This window comes from Thermobia domestica, chromosome 16 (assembly GCF_964235325.1).
Source record: "Thermobia domestica chromosome 16, izTheDome1.hap1.1, whole genome shotgun sequence".
Lineage (NCBI taxonomy): Eukaryota > Metazoa > Arthropoda > Insecta > Zygentoma > Lepismatidae > Thermobia > Thermobia domestica.
The window spans coordinates 153,350,906-153,374,091 of NC_137469.1; the positions used below are offsets into that span (position 1 = coordinate 153,350,906).

Consider the following 23,186-nt stretch of genomic DNA (forward strand, 5'->3'; position numbering starts at 1 on the left):
CCAATAGCAATCTGCTAGTTAACATTGTATTTTGCTACATATACAGTATATGAATAAATAACAACTTCTTCCAGCAAATTATAGAAAATGTCATTTAATATTGACAAAGAACGAGACACTTTTAAGATCGAAAGATCCAATATATTTCAATTTAAAAAATTTCTTGTACGCCTTATATTTGGAAAACTACATAGTGTAACCAAACCCTAAGTATCACTTAACTGAGTATAATGTACCTATTTCGTAGAAAATACGAAAACTCGATTTACGTTCAAAAAATATTGTAATCCCTGATCCAAAAGCTAATTATTGGCCCAGATCGCAATCTTTTAATCCATTTTTGGATCATTCCTAAAATTCTTGTTAATGTCACATTTATGTAGATTTTCTCGAAAAAGGCTCATGAAAATTTATCCCCAAGCATGCTATCTTGCTCACCTCGATGTGTTCTATCGAATGATATATGTTTTATGTTTGGATAATATTTTAATTAATCGTAAATTAAAATTTCTGAGTTAATAATTACATTCTTCCTACTGTATTCTTGCTAGTGGTATTTTAATTGAGGTATTTGTGAAGATCAGTTTCATCTCACTGTAAGTAGCATAGTTCTCGCATAATATAATTCTTTATTTTGTTTACAAAGATATTATTTTGTTCATTTCCTCGAAATCTACGCATGAACCTTTACAATCACGCTATCATTTGTTCAATAAAATCTACAGATTGCTAGCTATAGATATTTTTCTTGTTAATTGTTAATACTGTAGTAGAATTAGAGGATCATTAATTTTTCTTTTCCTTAATACTCTACTTAAGAATTTATACTCAGGCACATGTTAAAGATCAGTGGTACATAAAAGGAATATATATATATATATATATATATATATATATATATATATATATATATATATATATATATATATATATATATATTGATAGATAGATAGATGGCTTATTTCGTTGTCCTTAAAATATATTTGGGAATATTTCAGGAGGTTTCGAAATTAAGAATGAGAATTCCAGAAAATATGGAACCTTGTACAGAATGTGGGCTGGAATGATGCCTGAGATAGATATTTCCGATCCAAAATATCTAGAGGTATGTTTCAGTTGGTTTCTCTTTTCAATAAATCAAATTACGAGAGTCATGCGAAATATTTCAGGCCTCACATGTATTAAGAAGTGACAAAAATTAATAAGGTAAAATTAAATTAATGTATACCAATAAGCCTAAAATATCAACACCGTTTTACATCTCTCGTCTAATAAAGCTTCTATACCATGAATATACAATATTGAAAGTGTCCTGGGACCATAGTTTTGTTACATAGATGAAGTTATCACAATTATGAATTTTGCGTCCTTCTGATGTAAATCTGATGAATGAGGTGGACGCTGTATCAATTCATCAGTAGTGTCATTTCATATTTTACTAGAGGGGATAAGATTCTACACCCATATATGAGTATCATGTTTTTTACTACTACATTAGTATACAATTTAGGGATGGCCACATTTTCCGGAAAAAAGGAAAACGGAAAATATTTTTTCCGGAAACCGGAAAATTGAAAACGGAAAATTTTCCGGAAAATCGGAAACGGAAAATTTTCCGGAAAATCGGAAGGCAGAAAATTTTCCGGAAAATCGGAAGCGGAAAATTTTCCGGAAAATCAGAAGGCGGAAAATTTTCCGGAAAAACGTAAACGGAAAATTTTCCGGAAAATCGGAAGGCGGAAAATTTTCCGGAAAAACAGAAACGGAAAATTTTCCGGAAAAACAGAAACGGAAAATTTTCCGGAAAATCGGAAGGCGGAAAATTTTCCGGAAAAACGGAAATGGAAATTTTCCGGAAAAACGGAAATGGAAATTTTTCGGAAAAACGGAAACGGAAATTTTCCGGAAAACGGGACGGAAAATTTTCCGGAAAATGAAAATGTTCACTTGGAATAGTGACATTGGTCGTCTTACATTAAGAAATATAACGAAAAATGCTACGCGAAAACAACCTGTAAATGAGGCAATGTTCTTCACCATCTAGTGCTAAAGAAACGCAACTCAAACTTAACATTGGACAGGAGAGAAAAGATCGAGTAAATCAGCGACGAAACATTTCTTCCTCCTACATCTATTTGTACACTTGCTTAATCATGTACTTTTTTTGTTTGCGTGAGGGCTTGCAGATCATTCGTTTGCACCGGGAAATTCCCATCATGCGTGTGTTTCGGGGAATCCCCGATTATGCGTGTACCTGAGGGCAGAACTCTGGCAGTAGAGCTGGCAGTGTGTTACTAATACAACTGGTATGTTTATATTCCAACCATTTCTTCATTGCTTATCGTGATCACGGTGATCTGTCAAGGTCACAGATCCTGGGGGGCCGGGCGGCAGCCCCCTCAAAGTTCATGTGGACCCCGCATTCTATTTATAAATATAGAATATTTTGCACAATTTGAATTCAGTTTGTCTTAAAACCCTCATATATACCTTCTGCATCTGAATGGATCCCCAAAGTTACAGAGAAATTGGCGCCCTAGATTGATTCTATAGAATCCACACGCAGTAGTATTGGCGGGAGTACACTACGTATTCCAACTGAGCTCAGGCGTTAGAACATCGGATTTACATTCAGAAATCCGATGTTCGATTCGAGCACCCTATCGTCCCGATGTTTTTTTTTTTTCTGTAAGTTTATTACTCAGTTACATCCGACCTGTGCCATAGACTTTTTAACTCTAAGATAAATTCAATTCTACTGATGTAATTCAATTTTACACTTTACCCTAGTGTTACCATCTTGCAACTATAAGCGTCACAAATTCCAAATACCGGTACTATTGAGATAAATACCATAGTATGTAGCACTACTTGAAACTAGCGCCAGCTATTCATATAATGATCTATTCCACATAATTCTCTTCGTAACTTTTTCCGCTACTTTCTCTTAAACTGAAGGACGATTCCACCTAGTTATCGATACATCAATTCAGTTCTCAATGCTGACTTATTATCTATGATTCTGTATGCATTTGAAAGTTTTACTTATTATTAGAGCAACCCAAAAGCATACAAAAGCATAAAAAGCATAATAGCCATTTACACATATGGTTGGTACCTTGAACATGGTTGTGGCTGTCTAAGGGTCCAGAAGAAACTAATTTTAAAAGCATAATTTTAGAAAATAAAGCATAAAACATAACTTAAAAGATATAGCACAATTCTTTAAAAAATCTCTTTAACTTCAAGTTTAATATATTGTATTAATATTTTTAAGAAACAATATTTACAGTGCAAAATCATTGAGAACATAATGCAACAATGAAAGGCTTATTTTTATTTTTGTAAACTTTTTGGTCTAATCTTTTGACGTGGAGAAAAGAATAAAGGACAAAAAGAAGAAAACTTCCACCAACAATGAATAGTACACAAGAACTCCACACTATAATGTTATGTGTACCTCTTGAAGTTGAGCACTTTCTGTACTTATTGGTGGCATTTTTTACTTTCCCTTTCTGTATATATGCACCTCTAAGGCGCACACAAGTGATTAAAAAAAACTGACTCGAGTAAAGCCTCTCTTTACAGTGCATTAGGTAGAAAGTTAATTAAATATGAAAGAAACTGGTTGCACAAAATATTAATAAATAGATCAAGATATTTAGAATATTTAATGTATAGTAAATATTATACGTTATACACGATTGATGTAAAACAATGTTTGAAATTAATAATAAAGCATAATAAAGCATAATTTGGAAAAAAAATAAAGCATAATGTGGGTTGCACTACTTATTATTCTACGTTCATGTTTTGTTACTAAATTGTGAACTCCTAATGCAATCAAAGTGTTTTATTATTATTATTATTATTATTATTATTATTATTATTATTATTATTATTATTATTATTATTATTATTATTATTATTATTATTTCATAAACGTAGATGATAATCTAGGTGCTGCTACTTCTATATCTCAGATTATCGCTTCACCTGGCGCACGCTCAAATGCATCTAAAGTAACAGAAAGATCCCAGAAAAAAGGGATCAAGGGAACATAGTAGTACGTAAGAAACAGAAAAGAATTCTGTCTGATCTCAGAGACCCTAAACCTTGTTCTTCCACAAGAGCAGAGGTGCTTGATAGTAAAATAAGTAATACGGTACCAAAGGATTCTTCTTCCTTTGTCTTTCGTTGAAGCAATTCGGTTTCTTGAATTTATGAATGAAGTAGAACCAAGTTACCACTCACCATCCAGGCAAACTGTAACTCGCCGTATTGAGGCCTTGTTTTCTAAGGAGAAGTGTGGCTGCGGAATCGATTGATTTGACAACAGATAGCTGGGCTTCGCAGGCTACGGAAAGTTATATTACAATCACAACCCACTATATGCTTCCATCTAAGTTCAATAACTTCAGTCCTTCAAATAATTGAAATAGAAGTGAGGCACACAAGGGTAAACCTAACTCATCACAGCCCATGTTGCAGAGTAGTGGAATATTTTAGATAAAATACATGCAATTGTCTATGACAATGCTAGTAATATCACAAGTGCGGTACGAGAACTTCCGTATGCAAGCATATGTTGTTTTGCTCAGACCCTAAACTCTCTATAATTAAGGGACTTGCAATAAAGAAAATCGAGAAAATGTTAAGTGTTGTTAGTCGGATTGTTTCCCACTTTAAATATAGTACGTTGGCAACGTCAGAACTGGAAAAACAGTAAAGGTTATTAGGATTGGAAGTACATTTCCTTATACAGCAAGTTAAAACTCGGTGGAACAGCATACATGAAATGCTTGAGAGATTGATAGAACAAAGAAGAGCTCTTAACAATGAATTATCAGATAGAAATGTAACAAAGACGTCAGATTGCAAGAAATTTAACCCTTTAAGGATGTCCAAAATTTTAGACTTTCACTCAAACAGCTACTGCTTCCTTACTATTTATCCTAGGATCATGGTTCATACGTCGTTTTTCTCACGATAGAGCATACTTACCAACGGTACCACGTGTCGGTATCATAAACCTTAACCGGAAAATCGAAAAAAAACGGAATTTTTCTGAAAAAATCACCCCTTCATAACACTTGCGCCCCTCGGGCCCGTCCCCGGTTTCACGTAGGGATCTAAAAAAATTGATAAATACCCAAAGGTAGGTCTACACATAATCCTTATGCAAGTTTCAATCTGATATCTTGAAAACTAAAGGCGTGAAAAAGTTTTGAAATTTGCCTTAAGAAAAAAGTTACGTCCCTTCGGAACACTTGGCGGCGCCAAGTTGACTATCCGGTTCCAAAACGCATCTGCGGTGTTCTTTGGTCCATCCTTGACTTGAAAAATAAAAAAAAAATCCCAGCTTAAATCCCTGTTATAGAACCTAAATAAGCGGTCAAAGACGATAGTACGCCATGGTATATAAATATACCAGAACTCTTTAAAAGGTTAAACATCCTACAGACTAGGGATGACATTTTCAGGGAAAACGGAAAACGGAATAAGGTAAGTGCACCAGTAGCTGACACTGCTCCAAAAGCTGACACTTTTATCTTAAATTGAACATAATAGAGTTATTTGTGATCATTAACAGATTTCTCAACGCACACACTTTTCTTAATGGTTTATTAACATTTTGCTTAGTCGTGGTTAATTTGCGTGCCAACTTATAGAAGTATGACGAAGTTGAATTACGTGCTATGAAGAAATATGCAAAAATGAGAAATATTCTTAAGACATACGGTAAGCCTACTTACCTTGTTACTCTTATGTTAATTTATGATTTTTTTCTAGTTCAGTAGCATGTTGAATATGTATTATGCTGGTGAAAGAGTGTAGTGAATTGTGGGAGGAAAATTTTGTTAAATTTCAAATTCTAAAACTTCAGGAGTGGGGTGTCAGGTATTGGTGTCCTTTTGTGTAGGGTTATTATGAATTTCATACATAATTTACACGAGAAAGTAACACTTGTCTTCTGTTATCAATTTCACTAAATTTGGATGTCTCGGTCCAAAAGCTGACAGGGGTTGTCACTTATTAGAGCAGCAAAATACTGTTTTGTACCAAGACCTGAGATAAAAATTTTCAATGGATTTGAGCAACGCAATGATGCAAACATCATTTTACAGAAAAAAATATTTTGTGGTTGTTCTGAAACAGATTTAAGACAAAATAAAAATTCGTGGTCTGCTTCTTTTTAACTTTTCATTGATTAGAAAGATAGATAGTGGCACTTTCTCCTTTAGTTGGAAACTAGATGAGCCGAGGTGTATGAACTTCTTGGAACAGCCGAGAGTGCGGTATTTTATCCAGGCACCTTAAGATCCATCCAGAATTCTTAACGCAGATGAGACTGCATCCTTTTTGTTTTCGATAGGAAATAAGGTTTAGTTCGTAAGGAAGAAAAAACTATATACACATATGCAAGCAATAATGAAAAAGAATGTATGGCAATGCTGATTACAACTAGTGTATGTATTTTGGCTCCCCGATGGTTGTATAGAGTTGCAAACGAATACCAGCTTCTGTAGCTAATTCAATGCCTAAGAATTGGGATATTGGTAGATCTGAGTAGGTTGGATGACAGTAGAGACATTTTATGAATATATGACTAATGTGTTTCAACCATGGGTTGAAAAGTCAAATATCAAAACTCTTGTGTTGGTTTTTCTTGATGGCCATGCATCGCATCTCACTGAGCCTCTAAGCACTTTTTGTAGTAACAATGGTATTGTGCTTGTAGCTTTGTATCCGAATTCCACTCATGTTCTTCAACCGATGGATGTTTCAGTTTTTCATCCACTCAAGAGCGCTTGGAAATGTGGTGTGCATCAGTGGAGAATCAAACATGACGGTAGAAAGATAAGAAATGAAGACTTTGCACCTCTTTTGGAAAAAATACAATGAAAATGTCAAAAACTCCTATTGCAGTACAAAATGGATTCAGAGCATGTGGTCTCTACCCATTTAACGCTGATAAAGTTTACTATCAAAAGTTCAAGAAAGGAGGAACAACTTTAGAGATATCTTCCGGAAATCTCTGCACTGAAACTCATCACGGCCAAATAAATTAATTCTTGTGTTTCCTAGAGCAGAGAGTTTGTACTGAGAAAGTTAAAAGAAAATCTCCGATTGTGATGGCAAGCTTTTAGGCAACATAGAAGATAAAACTCTTTTCCTCCTATGGATGCAGAGAAGTGTAGCAGACATGATCCTCCACCCAGAATAGACAACAAACAAGTTACGGATGAAATATCTACTTAACAAAATACGAATGACACTACTAATATATCAATTTCAAGCACTTCGGAAACTACAGGAACTCACGTTTCTGCGCAAGAACAAGTTACAGAAGTAACTAAAATTTCTACTCATCAAAATAGAAGTGAAACTATGTTTTCAATTCCAAGGACTTAGAAAACTACAGAAACTGACGTTCCTACCCATGAACAGGGATCAAAAGAAAGTACTGATACTATTAATTCTCTCACCATTTAAAAGAACTTTATTTTGGCCGCACCATACAATAACGCCTACCTTAAAGAGTAGGAGAGAGAAAATAGCTTCAGTCGCAACATCGGCAGAGTGGAAAGGAATGTATCCAGGGAGAAAAAGGAGAAAGGAGGAAACAAAGAGAATTAGCGAAGAAGGCAAGGAAGAGAAGAAACTAAAAGTTCGACGAAAGAGAAGATGTGACATTTTCTTCGAGGAATCATCCGACTCTTCCATTGAGGTTCAACTTGAATTTGACAGAAACAGTGGCGATTGGTATCAGGGAAGGCTGTCAACTTGTGAAAGTGAGTCCGAGCGCAATCTTCACGTAATTGTTTATGTAAATGTTCAATATAAAAGTGAATATTTTCCAGGAAGGGTTTTGAAGACTAAGCAAAAAGAAGCTTTCGTCAAAGTTATGCTAAAGACTAGATATGGCTGGTGTTGGCCGAAAGTTGAAGACAAGCTGTTGTATGCATATGAAGACATATTGGAAAAACAATCAATTCACCTAAATATGGTTTGATTCCAAGGTGGGAGCATATCTGATAGAAGAAATTGAGAATTATCGCGTTAACAAAAGGTAAGAAATGTCTTGAAATTTTAAATGGATATATTTGAATAAGTACTAAACAAAGAGCAGATTCTACCTATTATAAATCTGTTACTTCTGTTTAACCTATATTTTAAAAGAATACGTGATGTCATTCTTACTAATAAATGATTTCATTATATATACATTCTTTAAAGTAGAACTGTCAGCTTTTGGCACATTACTATGTCAGGTATTGGATCATTCGTATTTTCTGTGTGTCAGCAACTGGTACAAGTGGGTTATGTTCCATATAAATTTCGGTAACTCATATATGTTTGTCTGAAGGTCTTATATCAATTGGAAACATTTCCTTAAACTTAAACCTTTCAGTTACTAAAGCCATAATCTTTCTATGTTGTTTTATTTACAAACCAAAGCATTAGATTTAGAAATGCTTCCTTAAAGTGTCAGCTATTGGTGCACTTACCTTATAATTCTTCCGGAAACTGGAAAATTAGAAAGACGAAAAATTTTCCGGAAAAACGGAAACTGAAAATTTTCCGGAAAAACGGAAACGGAAAATTTTCCGGAAAATCGGAAAACGGAAAATTTTTCGGAAAAACGGAAACGGAAAATTTTCCGGAAAATCGAAAAACGGAAAATTTTCCGGAAAATCGGAAAACGGAAAATTTTCCGGAAAATCGGAAAACGGAAAATTTTCCGGAAAAACGGAAAACGGAAAATGTGATTTCCGGAAACCGGAAAACTCTTTTTCCGGAAATGGCCATCCCTAATACAATTCATTAAAAAATAGGATTTTATTTTTCATTTTCAGGGGGTCAGCGTTGCTCTCTCCTCTCCAAGCAATAGGCTGACTACTCATATATTAATCTATAAATTTTAGCATTTATATTGAGAGCTGAGTATACAGGCGAATTTCTATGTAATAACATTATTTCTTTTGAGAGCTTCTACCGTCGTTTTTGCTTAACATGTTCCCTGAGTTTCTCTAATAATTGGTGTACTAGGGTGATTTTTTGAACTTCCGTTAAGCCACGAAAAGGGGCCACGTGGCATGGCCAAACCTGTTCATTGGGGATTGCACGTTCACATACAAAATGACAGGTTATGGTGTTCAACCACTGGTGTAGTGAGCATAATACCGTATCAAACATAATCAAAGTGCCCTCCAAGTGTGCACTGTATGCTACAATCCGATTTCTCCAGGCGGAAGGTCATAAAAGCAGGTGCTATTCATCTTCGAATGATTTCGAATTATGACTAGAACTTTGTAAGTGATTGTCGTGTGCACAAGTGCTACAAAGAGTTTAATCCTTGTGTACTACCTTGGAGTCCTTTCGGGATCCCACAGATGTTTAATTTAGTATATTTATTAAATGAGCATAAGTATTTAGAAGTCTGTTCTTGTATTTTCTCCCCAATGTAAGTTTAATATATTGAACACAAGATATCGTTTGCTGTTATTTTGCTGATGTGTAGAAAATGATTGGTTACCCATGCACATGAGGAAAGTATCCAAGACAAAAAATCTGGAGCAGAAAAGGAACTTAATCATGTGTCTTCTCAGGAATATCGTTTCTTGACTATATAATCTTGGAATTTCAGGGAACTCAGCAGCCGTCTAGAGAAAGCGAATTGTACCATGTAGTTTTCGTTAGCGGGCGCCTCGATTGCATGCGACATGTTTTCACTCTCGCTACTGCACAATGGTTGAACACTAGAGTCTCTCTTTTGGTATGGAGGATGTGCGATCTCTAATGAACAGATTTGGCTTATTCGTCTTTCGTCATCTTACGTGGTTATCCTCTGGAGCCTAACGGGGGCTGAAAAGCTGCCCTCGTAGAAATCATTATTGATGGTATTTCACTTTTCAACAGTCGTAAGAGCAAACCTCCCTCCAAATTCCCAAAAAAGTAATGACCATGCTTCTTCAATTGAGTGTTAGGTTTGAATCTTTTGGGATTTTGGGAACCAGAATGTCTCCACTTCAATGACTATTCTTTAATTTGTTCATAACATGTCTTGATGAAAACCCACTCAGTACACCAGGTGAGTGAAAAACTTGAAGTTGTTTGCGTGTGATGTGGATATTTTTTTTGCTGTGATCACTATGTACGGATACTGGGTTCATCACTATCAGCCCAAAATTAAAGAACAATCCAATCAGTGAAACCACCCTCCATCTTACACCCCAAAGAAGGAAAGAGTTGAAGCTTTCAGTAAAAATGTTATGACATCAGCTTTTTGGATTCTGAAGATGTATTATTGTTTGATTACCTTCAAAATGATCACTTCATCACAGAACAACATTAGTTTGTCCTTTTGAAAGCTCGAGTTCAGGGAAAAAGGCCATAGACGCTGACCAGACGAGTTTTCTGCTAATACGTTAGTATTCCAGGCCATACCTCAGCGGTAGTCATAGCAATTATATATCTGTACAAATTTGAACCCGTTTCTTATTTACCCTATTCACCAGTTGTCTCCTCAGACTTCCTTTGGTTCGCGAATCTAAAAAGAGACCAACTTGACGAAGTCATACTGGCGTCATTTCAGCTATCGAGGAGTTATTGTGGTTACAACCTAAATATAAATTTTACTGGCGTAAGGGCATTTCAGCACCGCTGGAGCAAGTATTGATGTACAAGAGGATTATGCTAAGAAACGAAGAGATTTTCAAATCTATACGTCTTAGAGTTTTCTGAACGCTCAAACGTTTTCAGTTCTTTCTCTTAGAAAGTAAAACCAATAGAAATATAATTGTTCCTTTTAATATTAATTGCATTTTATTAATAAAGTTTTAGTGAGTTAATTTATTTAAGTCTAAGAGAATTTTATTTACTTTTAGATTGTGTTGGGCAGTACAAAACACCTGGATAAAGGATGGTTCTACAACTTCCTTCACCCTTGGCTTGGCACTGGACTACTTACCAGTACAGGTAGACTAAGTAATATATTAAGCCTCAATTCGTTATAACATGATACTTGATTATTGTGTGGAAGTGACTTATCGACTTGAAATAATATTTTTCTACTTAATTATGCAAAATATGACACGAACATGCTACTTTCGAGTAACATAGAAATAATCCAATAAATCACAAACTAATTATAGTATAGAACAACTTAGTGGAGACTTAGTAAGCGATATGACGTCATCATTCCAGGTAACAGTAACTTACGTAACATATAATCGATTATGTAAGGTGTATTACTTGTGGATGCTCCAGCGTTGTAACCTGTAATAACATGCTTGGCAGTTTCGGATTATTACAATATTTTGTCGGATAATTGGATAAACACTATAAGCAGGGTCTTTATATAAAAATCAAAGGATTCTAAACACTTGTCACTTTTTTGTGTTAAACTAATAGATTTTTCATTTCGTGGGATATGAGGAAGCTTAAGAATGTGTGATCTGGGAAGATGAGGTTGTAGCATCATCACGTTTCACAGCTTTAACTAAAACTTCTCGCAGGCGTTATGGTGTCGACCGAACAATACGATGGCGAATACAGTCGAGAAAGTATAGTGACTGGCTTTTGAATGAGAATTATACAAGATTTTCACCTCATCATTACTGTCAAAAAGTTGAATTAAAACGCAATTCTAGAAGTTCCAATAAATGGAAGTCGCAATACGACGGGCCTAAGTCGCAGTTTACGGTTTCTGCTTCCAACAGCTCCAACTTCAATCGTCCACTAATTTGCTTGCCATATGAGAACTGAAGGGTAACACTATTGTGTAATATATGTACTTCTTCCTAACTTCAGCATGTCACAATTTTTGTTTCTTATTGTGTTTCGAACACACTGTAGAATGTTATAGTAACGGTTTGCAGTGACATTTTGTTTTCGTCTTTGAACTCCAGTAGAAGTGATCCACGACAATTGAAAGAAAAAGTGAATACGAGTTTTGCTCAGGTTTAAATGTACCGATATAGAGTATTCCCAGTGCATATTTGATGTTTTCCACTTGATTCAACGTAGTGGCATCACGTTTCGTCTTCTACTATCCGGGTGAAAATTCTATCCCACACCAACTGGTAACTAGTGTAGTGTTCTAATATATATGTGTGAACGTGTTTCAAGTGAACATACCTCGTACATTAAGATAATATGGGAGGACGGAAAAGCGCAAGGGAAGAGAAGGTTGATTATGTACCTTAATGACTCTCTCACTAACCATTCGTTGTCCCAAGGTGACTGATGTGGAAAGTTAGAATTAGAATCTCATGCAAGCAGTTCTGGCTGTAGTAGTCAATAAAGGGTTAGACCTCCTCAGTTTGGTTTCGTTAATGGTTCTTCACGCTCCTTGTAGGAGAGAAAGTTTCACATATTCCATTTGATATTGTAGATAGTATTTCTAGCACACGATTACAAGATATTAGCAACCCTTGCCGATGGTATCTTTTCGAAGTATAGAGAATAAGAAGTCTCCAAATGTTTCTGGAAGTACGTTTTCCTCAAGTACCTGTTTGTTCTGTTGTTTGCCTATTATTTCGGAATTAATGATGCAATTCAATACAATGGGTTTCCTTTTCACGTATATCACGTATATCCTAAAAAAACTACATAATATGGATAGGGACTCTAGAATGGGCTGTTCCTAATTTTGATATTAAATTGACTCATCGAATTTTATATCATTATATATAATTTACACGAAACTCGGTTATATTAATATTTTTATTTAGTAATACGTGTCTGAGATTCAATACTGAGTAAGTAAAATTTCACCAATTGTACAGGAGAGACAAAAAAACTTTTTAAAAACTAGCTTCAGCCTGTATATATGAGGTAATACTTTGAAGGAATAGCAGAGCCATTTGTCGTGATATAGGTGTAATATTTGACGAAATTGTGAGCCATCATATACTGATTATAATGGTATCGAAAACTGAAATTCGCAAAAATTGGAGATACTAGGTGTTGAATCTCAGACGACGAATACCATTATCTATTTCTTAAAATTGTATGTTTCCAAGAAGTTTAATTACTCTTTCAAATTACGTTAAACCTTACAATTGAGTGAGAAGCCCAAACATTTATCACTAATCTCGATATCTGTAAGAGATATGCAATTTCGTTTCGTTGACTTCTAAAATAATACGCATTGACTATTTCAAATGAACTGCTAAGGAACGAATTTTTGAACTATTAGTATCACAATTTCCTTTTTTACTTATGAAACAGCGATAGAAAATATGGAATTGATCCATCACTCACACAAGAGTTACTTCAAAGTTACATTTTAGATTTTATAAGACAAATATCGTAAACGTAACATATTTGAGAGGACTAGAAAAATCTCTCCAAATATAGATTACCATTAGACAATAACAAACAATAACAAAGTTACTTCTATCATCTATTCATCATTTAGACATGAGTACAAACACTTAACAATTCCTGAGCTACAAGGTTCATAAGTTATAACAATCTAAAATAAAGAGATTGCGATTGATTTTTTTCTTTATATATTTGTGATTGATTATTTTCAGCATATACCTCAAAATGTATAACCTGCCCAATACTAGTTTTTGTTTGACCTCTTTCCCAGAATCAGTTACCTTTCGTGTAAAAATGTAATACAATAACATAATATAATATACAAAATGTCATAAGAGCTTATAATCATAGATGGAATATTTATATGTTCACCTCATGTTTTTTGAACTACAGATTGAGAAAATTAAAAACAAAATAACTATTTCACACGAGTTTTCATTGGTTGACAACACCAATTGGAAAATTATAACTCCTGGAGAATACTTCGTGTTTCCAGGCAGCTAAATTCCGTAATTATGAGATCAAATATAGTTAAGATGAACTATTGCTATTAGTTTTACTTTGCTATTGATAATACATATAGTCTTTCCCTGTTTGTCACGATCTTTTCCTTACATGATTACACATATGCTGGACGGTTTAAGTTGTTTGCTGTATCTTTAATAGCTCGGATTTTGGATAGTCTAGTGTCAAGAAAAGTTTTCTTATAAAGAAGTGTCCTCATCACATTTTCGATAACTTATGTCTAAAGAACAATAAGGCTTCTATAAGTGTAGATATTTGCCGTCATTTTAGTTTTCACCATTAGGGACACGTTTTCTAGGCGTTAATGTCAAAAGTTTGATTGAAAACATAGAAATTAGTTTTTTCTATTATTCTGGCAGCTCAACAGGAAATACGCTTTATATACCAACTACCTGTAGTTTATAACTGCATTTTAGATGTCACGTCAGATGTCTAAATAGATGTCTAACAGATGTCTTAGATTTCGGCTAAGAAGATTTTGTATTAGGATCCACTTCTGATCCATAAAATTATATTTCTTTACCATTTCATGTTGATATCAAATTTGTATGATGAAATTCAATTTTTTCGCAAAATTATACACAAGCAAATCGTTCTTAATCTTATTAAAATGCATCTTATGACTTAATCAATATAAAAATTCAGATGACAAGTGACATGACCATAAAGCAGTTAATGTGCTGTAAGTATAATCCACGACGATTTGATGAAGTGTGGTAACCCAAAAATCACACTTTTCAGAGATAAAGAGAGAAAAACAATTCTATGGAGGGAAAGGCATTAAATATGTAATGAGTGGTCACCTATTTCACATAATACTTATCTGCAATAGGTGAGAGTTATTGCATATTTAACTGCTTTTCCCTTACGGAATTATATTTCTTTCTTTATGTCTGAAAAAGTCAGATTTTTGAGATATGACATTTATCAAAATAGTTGATATAATATTTTACAAGCAATAAGTGATTTTAAATTAGCTGAGTTTTATAGTAAGTTATTTGTCAGACGAATAAATACATTTAAAATCGCGAAAAACATGTGCTATAGACTTTTCAATCTCTACTTGTCCTCTGTAATATATTTTATTTTTCTTTCAGGAGCTAAATGGCATTCTCATAGGAAGATGATAACTCCAACATTTCACTTCAAAATTCTAGAAAACTTTTTACATGTTTTCAACGAAAATGCAAGGATTCTTGTTGAAAACCTTGAAAAAGAAACCGTTAATGACAAATTTAATGTGTATCCATATATAACTGCTTGTACTCTGGATATTATCTGTGGTAAGATTTAGTTTAAAAATTTGAAGCTTTTCTTTTAGTTTGATGGTCTATTCGAATGTTATATTCGAATTTAACTGCTCTTTCAAGTATAAAGACGTTGAACTCGATCATAAACTTTCGCATTACTCCTTTTTCTAATGTCCCCGCCAAGTGAACTTTGTGGTGGACAAACACCGTGTGCGTGGGTTTTCTCGGGGTTCTCCTGTTTCCTCCCACTTTCTTCATTCCACCATTTCATTCATCACTCATCATCACCGTCTCCATTAGCCTAACCGGCATAACCGTGGGACGTAAAACTCAAAGATTTCATTTCATTTTTCCTTTTTCTAATATTTGTCGTGCAAACTACTAAAACAACATTCCATATTCAAACATGACTTCTTGTAAGTGAAAGGAATCTTTATTTTTTTGGTTAATGAAAATTTATAGAAGTCATATAAGTCAAAACTTCAAAGTGCTTTTCGAGTTTCATTACCTCTAATTTTATTGATTCTAATGTAGATTCTAGTTGAGGTTTTTTTGTTTGATATTATGCATGTCTCATAAAATGCTTCTATCTTTCTTCTTGGCTTCGTTTGGTGATTCACTACTAGTAGATGTCATGTTTAATGAACATATCTGTTTCATTGGCACAGTTCTCATCCAATCACTTAATGTTAAAGACATTATCCCTTTTTAAGGGAGACCCGGGTTCGATTCCCGGCGGGAGCTCATGTGGTTCGGATTCCACGTTAATCAGTAGGTCCACGTCTCATATAGCCTCGCTGCTGAAAGGGACGCTAAACTAAAATCAACTCAACTCAACTATCCCTTTTTAAATCCTTCCACTATCTATTTCTAAAGCTTGGAAGTATGCACTTGTCTTCAAAACTGTTCCAAAAATTGTGTATCTAATTATAGGCTTTCCGTAAGGCATTTGAATGTATATTTATTATTATTACAATTTATGTGATGCCTTGTCTTATACTCACCCTTTCAACATAGGTTTCTCAAGAATAGATAAACTCTCACAAACCTTGCGCAGCACGTTGCTAGTATCCTTCATAGTAGACAACAAACACTATTTTGTTCCCTTCAGTAAAGAATTAAAAGAGTTAAACATAGTCGTTCTCCTATTAAATAATGAGTATGTCTGATCCGTTCCTAAATTTCATACAATTACTCTTATATACTTGCTCTTATATACAGGACTAGCCTGCATACACATAATGAGTAGAGTAGGATTTCTTAGAACACTTAAAGATAGATTTTAACATTGGTTAATTTATGCATTAAGAAATTGAAAGCTAAATACTTGTCGAAAATATCAAGTTGTACCTTCGTAAAACATAGTATGGACGTTACCACGTGTTATGTATATTATGTATATGTGTATGCGGAGTGTTCCAAGTTATCGCATAAACTTGGAATATAGCAATATAAACAGTAAAACTGAAAAAAAAAATTGTGAAATAATACTTATCTTTCATTCATTAATCTGTCTCTTAAAATTTGAACTTCTTTTGGATTTAAACATGAATATCAAATTTCTTTAGGAACAGAGAAATGCTTATATGTTCCCGAGAGAGAGATAAATTAATGATGCTAATTTTTAACAAAGTTTATTTCAAAGTTGCTTAATTCCATTAATCTGTATGTTCTACTACTTGTTATCTTCCCGTGTTCACAAGACATCTGGAATTCAAAAGAAGAGCAAACCATTTCAATAAATCTGTATTTTCTGACGTTAATAAGCACATTCTTAGTCACTACATTTTGATCGTTCCAAGTCACTCCTATAGCTTAAGTTCTGTAAATTTTTCTTTCTTTCTCAATAGAGGAGAAATATACATGCAGGTTAGTGAAGTAACATGGTATATGTTGAAGGAAGATGATAAATTTCTGAAAACTTGTGTAGGATGTGAACTGTAAAAATGAAAATCAAAATATTACATTAAGACCACTTTTAAGTAATTTGTGTTCATCTCCCTTCTTTGATTCTTTTACTGTATCTCTTACTTGGGTTCAATAATCAGAACAAAATATGGGAGAGGTAAAACTGTCATCCATCTTTGCATACAAGCACTCCTTTTCATCTCGAACACACTGCAAACCGAGAAAAAATTATAATGTTACTAATGTTACTACTGATTTTAGCTCTCACTTTCTCCCTTTCTCTGTATATCGATCTATTTCAGGAAATAGGGTAGAAATACAATTAAGTGTTACTTTGAAATGTAGATATAAACAATCGTATATTTTTTGGACACAAAAAGTAAATTAATTTTATTTACATATTTACTTATTTTTGCAGAAACTGCTATGGGTACCAAAATAGATGCACAATCTAGTAAAACATCTGAATACGTGAATGCAGTTTACGAGTAGGTATACATTACATGATTTAATTCTTCAAAATATACTTTCATTGGAACTGGATTTCATTATTTGATGTTACTAATGATGATTTAATTATGAATTTTTACGCGTGATGTAACTATATATTACATGGCACAGTAGAAACGTAATGGGTCTAATTTTTATTCCCAAATATGGCAATCCTATGAAAACAAAAGAAGCTTATGTTGGCAACTATCCCTCTGCTATCTCCAGTGAAATTTTAAAGTGGATAATTTGGACATCGATAATTGTACATTCATTTGTGTCAAAGTATATTGAATTGGTGGGTAACATAATTTTAAAAACAAAGACATTGAACGCTGTGTGAATAAATTTAATGTATACTTCACTAAAACGGAACGTAATGCATAAAATGAAGAAAACAAAACGAAACAAAGATAGGAAATTGAAAGACAGAAGAATCTTATGCAGTGCACGTTCGATTAAGAAGGCAAGATTATAGAAGATTGGACGCGAAGTGTGGATTACTAATTGCGCCCTTAAAGCCCTTCGCAGTAAAACGAGAGGAAATCGGAGATGTGAAACTATCCAGAATTGAAACTGTCAATCAGTCTCAATACGATGGGATTTTTGAAAGACTAAGAAAATTGTCTACTTTGGCTGGTTAATTAAACGTATGTTTAACAATGATGCAACACGAAAGAGTACCTGCAATATCAGCTCCAATTCGAATCACTACTCATATTAGTATTCTACATAAGTACCCACCAGGAATATAACCAGAATAAGGTGCGCGAAAACAAGAGCATTGGGCACTCACCCATGGACGTTATTCTATCCATGTTATGTACTGACAATCTTTGCAAACAATCGGGTGCTACAGAAAAAACAACATAGCACTGCATTAAACGAAATCAATTTTTAGATTTCCAAACTATACTATGCGTAGGTGTCGGTCTATTAAATGATTCAGTCTGTCCATCCGTTCCTCTGTTGGCAGGTAGCAAAGTATAATGGTACGAGATACCAAAAAGCGGCTTTTTGACACAGATTCAGCGTCTCAGGAACGAGTATTTCTCGACTTTTATAAGTTGAAACCGGAAGTGCTGAAAATCTGCGATTTCAGGTTACAACGCTGATAGCATTAAGGATAAAATGGACATAGAATGCGACTTTTCGAAAGAATATATCAATTCAGTACTGCAAGGAATTGTTTCATCTCAAATTTTATTTATCTATTGCAACCAAACAAGACAGACATCAGTTTGCATTTTGGATTTTAATATTGCCTCCATATAATAAAACAGTAAGAGATATCGAGCAATGATTTCTTGATATGGTTTTGGGCTCTAACTTTGATCTTATTCAGGGCGGTTCAGTAATGTAGCTACAATGTCACGTGGCTTTCCATTAATCCACAGATTTTTTTAAAAACATACACATTTATTCCTGTATACGAATGAGGAAGACTCAAATTTTAATTAAATTTTAATATGGACTTTGCAACCCTGATTAAGGTTCATGAGAGATGTGACAGCATAAGTCACAATGTTTGATGTTGCTCTCTGTTCACGTGTTCTGCTTGGTCTCTTCTAGTGTTCGCTGTTGTCACAGAACAGTTGTTTTACCGTCTGGCCTTACGTACAATATAATCATGCATTTCTCGTGACTACGAATTGCCTTGTTTTTTATGTTCTTGCGGGGAGCGGGAAAGAGGGAAGAATATGGAGTCAGACTATCAACTCTGTTGATAGCAACCTAAATGGAAGAAAGGGACAGGCTCAGAGGGGGAACTTTCTTCTGCTTCTTGCGTGGCAAATACTGACTCATTATTTCAAGGAAAACTTTGGATTAGTTTACGAAGAATGCTTTCTTGCATTCCGTTGTATATATAGCAAATTACTATATTTTTTGATTACGGGATTCAATAAGTCTTGTATGCTTTATTTACTTATTTTTATTATTTGCAAGTATTTGAAAAACAAATGAATATCCTTGAAGAGTTTTAAATTGATTTAACTCTGAAACGTTACTGTGAAAGCATGCATGCGAAGGCAGAAACAGATGTATAAGTATTGTAAATAATAGAAAAAAATCCCGATTTGGCTCATATTAGACCAATCCAGGTTCCGCCTGGACCGAAGTACTCGATAGTCCAGTGTCGCATGACACGTGATGACCCGCGTATCACCTAGCTATGGAAAATCGAACACTCCTGAAACTCGTTCTTCTTTATGACCACTTTTTCAACCCTTATTTTAACATAGTAAAAATCACACAGTGACTACGAGCACCTGTTTTCGCAACCCCCTATTTATAAAAGAGTATGGTCTATTTTAACCAGTATTTAACATAGCACAGATTACAACCTCTATGTAACATAGCAGATCTGATAAAAACAATGAACACATTTCCCAACCGCCTTTTAACATAGCAGACTACGTAACATAGCAGAGCTAATAAAAGAGTTGGCTTATTTTTCAACCCCTACTTTAACATAGCGGAGATTACAAGCCCTATTTAACAAAGCAGAGATTACAAGCCCTATTTAACATAGCAGAGATTTGACCAGGTATAGTAAACTTTTTCAATCCCTATATAGCATAGCAGAGATTATGATTTTTACGGGGGTATAAGAAAGGTTACAACCAACTTTTTAACCCTTATGTAACATAGCCTAGGGATGCTCGTTCCCTTTTATGAGCATATTTTCAAATTACTAATTAACATATTAGAGATTACATAAGACTATGAACACATATTTTAACAGCACTCCTATTTTAATATAGCAGACTACGTAACATAGCAGAGCTAATAAAAGAGTTTGGCTTATTTTTCTACCCCTATTTTAATATAGCATAAATTACATAAGACTATGAACACACAAATATGTAACATAACAGAAAGGTTACTAACATAATTGAGGTGTACTCGTTCTCTTTTTAAACCCCTATTCTAAAATTACAGAATTTACACAGAGACTACGAACACCTGTTTCTACAACATCCTTATGTAACATAGCAGAACTTATTTTCTTTTACTGGGGTACTAACATAGTGATTTTTTTCATTACCAAAGAATCAAATGTCGGTGAATACCTCAGCGTTACACCGTTGTAAAACGCATAATTCATACTTTCTAGATAATCGAAAAGTACTTTTAAGCTGGAAAGCTTAAAAAAAATAATTGTATGACACTGAAATTTATTAATTCCCTATGTAACAAATAACTACATTTTATTTCCTGTGTAATATAGCACAAAAGCTTCATTGCTAAGCCGGGATGTTGTTCTTTAAACGTTAATCGCAGGTGTAAAAGAAATAATAAAGTATTTAAAAAATATAATCTTGTCAACTAGTAATGTGCTCTGGAGAAAGGTGAAATATTGTTTTTCCTAATGAAGGTGTAAATAATAGGACATGGCAATAGTGATTTTTTTTCTGTTTTCGTTATTTTAAAGTCCTTTGGTGTAGTGAACGGAACGTAGTGGTGTGTGAGATCTATTTTTGTCTGTTTTTATCCGAGAAAAGATAAAACACGCCATTTAAAACGTTTCTTAAATTAGTGTAAGGTGTTCTGCCGTCTTTTTTAGAAGTTCTGTAACATAAAGTCAAATATAAAGGAAAAGTAAATTTATATTAACTGAATGTGTTAAATCAGATATGTAGCATTTTCATGTTTCTGCATGTTTTTTCTCTCGTAGTTATTCTGAGTAAAAAATAAAAAAATAACAATATTTATCAAGTGCATTACGTACCAAGGAATAAGTTAAAATAGTGCTCTTTAGTAAAATCAAACAGTATCCATTAGCATTCCGCCAATTAAGTTTTAGATATATAAAAAAATAATAGCTTTGAGGGCAATTAAGATGACGTTAGAGAAGAGACCGGTACATGATGGGAACTGTGAGTCATTTATGAAAAATTAAGAATTAAAAATGGCTCAAGCTGTTTTGCGCAGATCTTGACTTTTTGTATTTCCATATAATAAACTTGTGTGTAAACATAGTGAAACAAATCGTATGTATTAAACCTATCGTTTTTGTTTTGTATTTTGATTTAATTTGTAAAATAGATAGTTTTCGACCTACTCTTGGTGAATTTAGTGTAATTTCTCTCTACTGATCTCCCATTGGCTAATTATGATACTGGGTCGAAAACGACCCGGTGAACAAATATATAAGCTTTAGCAATAACAGAATACGCAAGTGGATCGTTTTTGACCCGGGGGCCTTAAATCGGTTAAAAGCGAATATTTCATTATTACTAGGTCAACATATTGAGTTGCTGTTTCCACAAGGGTTTCATGGAGAGTCGTTCTGATGCTTGATTAGTGGCATACTAGAAAATACGACTAACATATGACTATTCGGCATAAGGCGATTAGCGCACTGGTCAAATATTTAAACCCGAATAACTTTTAAAAGTAGCAACATATTGAGGTGGTGTTTCCAGATTTAGCAATAGGTCATGAAGTACTACATGCCCCCAAAGTAATTACCATCGAGGTCAAAGGTCAAATATTTAAACCCGAATAACTTTTAAACGGTGAGACATATTGAGGTGGTGTTTCCAGATTTAGCAGTAGGTCATCAAGTACTACATGTCCTAAAAGTACTAACCATCGACGTCAAAGGTCAAATATTTAAACGCGAATAACTCTTAAACGGTGAAACATATTGTGGGAGTGTTTCCAGATTTACCAATAGGTCATTTAGTACTACATGACGCAAAAGTGCTGACCATCGACGTGAAAAGTCAAATATTTAAACTTGTATAAATTGTAAACAGTGTTTCCAGGATTTTCGAACATGCTGATTACGAATATGATATTAGCTAATGTGGGGATAAGCCCTTTTATGTCAATTTTGCAAGATTTACGTGTCGATTTTACGTTAACAGCGGAAACGCAATTATTTTAGCTACTACTGATTTCAACGATATAATTGAAAGAATATTTAATAAGATTTTAGTGGAGCAAGAAAACCGAGCAATTAAAAAGCAGGCTGGTCTCTATGTGCAGAACCTAATCATGAATTACAAATTAAAATCAGCAATATGATCCATTAGCTGCATCATCTTATATAAAACTATCTCAGTGGATTTTAGCTAAAAAAAAGAAATCCGTGTTTTAAATATTCAAAATACCAATAATATATGTTTTATGTATTGTATTCTAGCAACATACACCCCACAAAACATCATGCGCATTGTGTAAATAATTCTATACCATATATTAATACTTTACTACCTTTATTTGAACAAAATGATATAACATTCCCTATTAAATTAACAAGCATAAATTAATTTGAAAATATATCTAATTCTAAATTTATTAACGAACCAATTTCTATTAACATATACGGCATTGATTATGAGAAAGAAACATTTTTTCCTTTATACAACGTGGTTCAAAATGATGTGGACGATAAGCAAACGTTCTACAAGTGATAATACTCTATCAACAATGAAATCTCTATGGAAATACTTTCAATATTGTCCTCAAGTTTTGTTTGGAACGAAAGTAGTAAGTTAAAATTTATCCGCTAGGTGGCAGAGTGATTTGTTCCAAGATGGCTGCATGTGCTACAGAGTGACCATTTTGCGTTTTACAGTTTCACGTTTGTCGGTCTGTTGTCAGTGTTCAACGCGAGTTACGCACAAAATTTTATAAATATCCACCATCAATGAACTCCATACGTAA

The 23,186-nt window shown here is 33.9% G+C and overlaps 1 protein-coding gene across 1 annotated transcript in view; it reads left to right on the forward strand.

Moving 5' to 3' along the window:
• The window catches only part of LOC145673475 (cytochrome P450 4C1-like), a 109,930-nt gene that overhangs the window by 5,810 nt on the left and 80,934 nt on the right, over nucleotides 1-23,186 (forward strand). Inside the window, exons 2-5 of the mRNA XM_081743204.1 lie at nucleotides 999-1,105; nucleotides 10,893-10,983; nucleotides 14,958-15,143; nucleotides 17,437-17,506. Coding sequence (XP_081599330.1) covers nucleotides 999-1,105; nucleotides 10,893-10,983; nucleotides 14,958-15,143; nucleotides 17,437-17,506 — 454 coding nt within the window. The remainder of the gene's footprint in view (nucleotides 1-998; nucleotides 1,106-10,892; nucleotides 10,984-14,957; nucleotides 15,144-17,436; nucleotides 17,507-23,186) is intronic.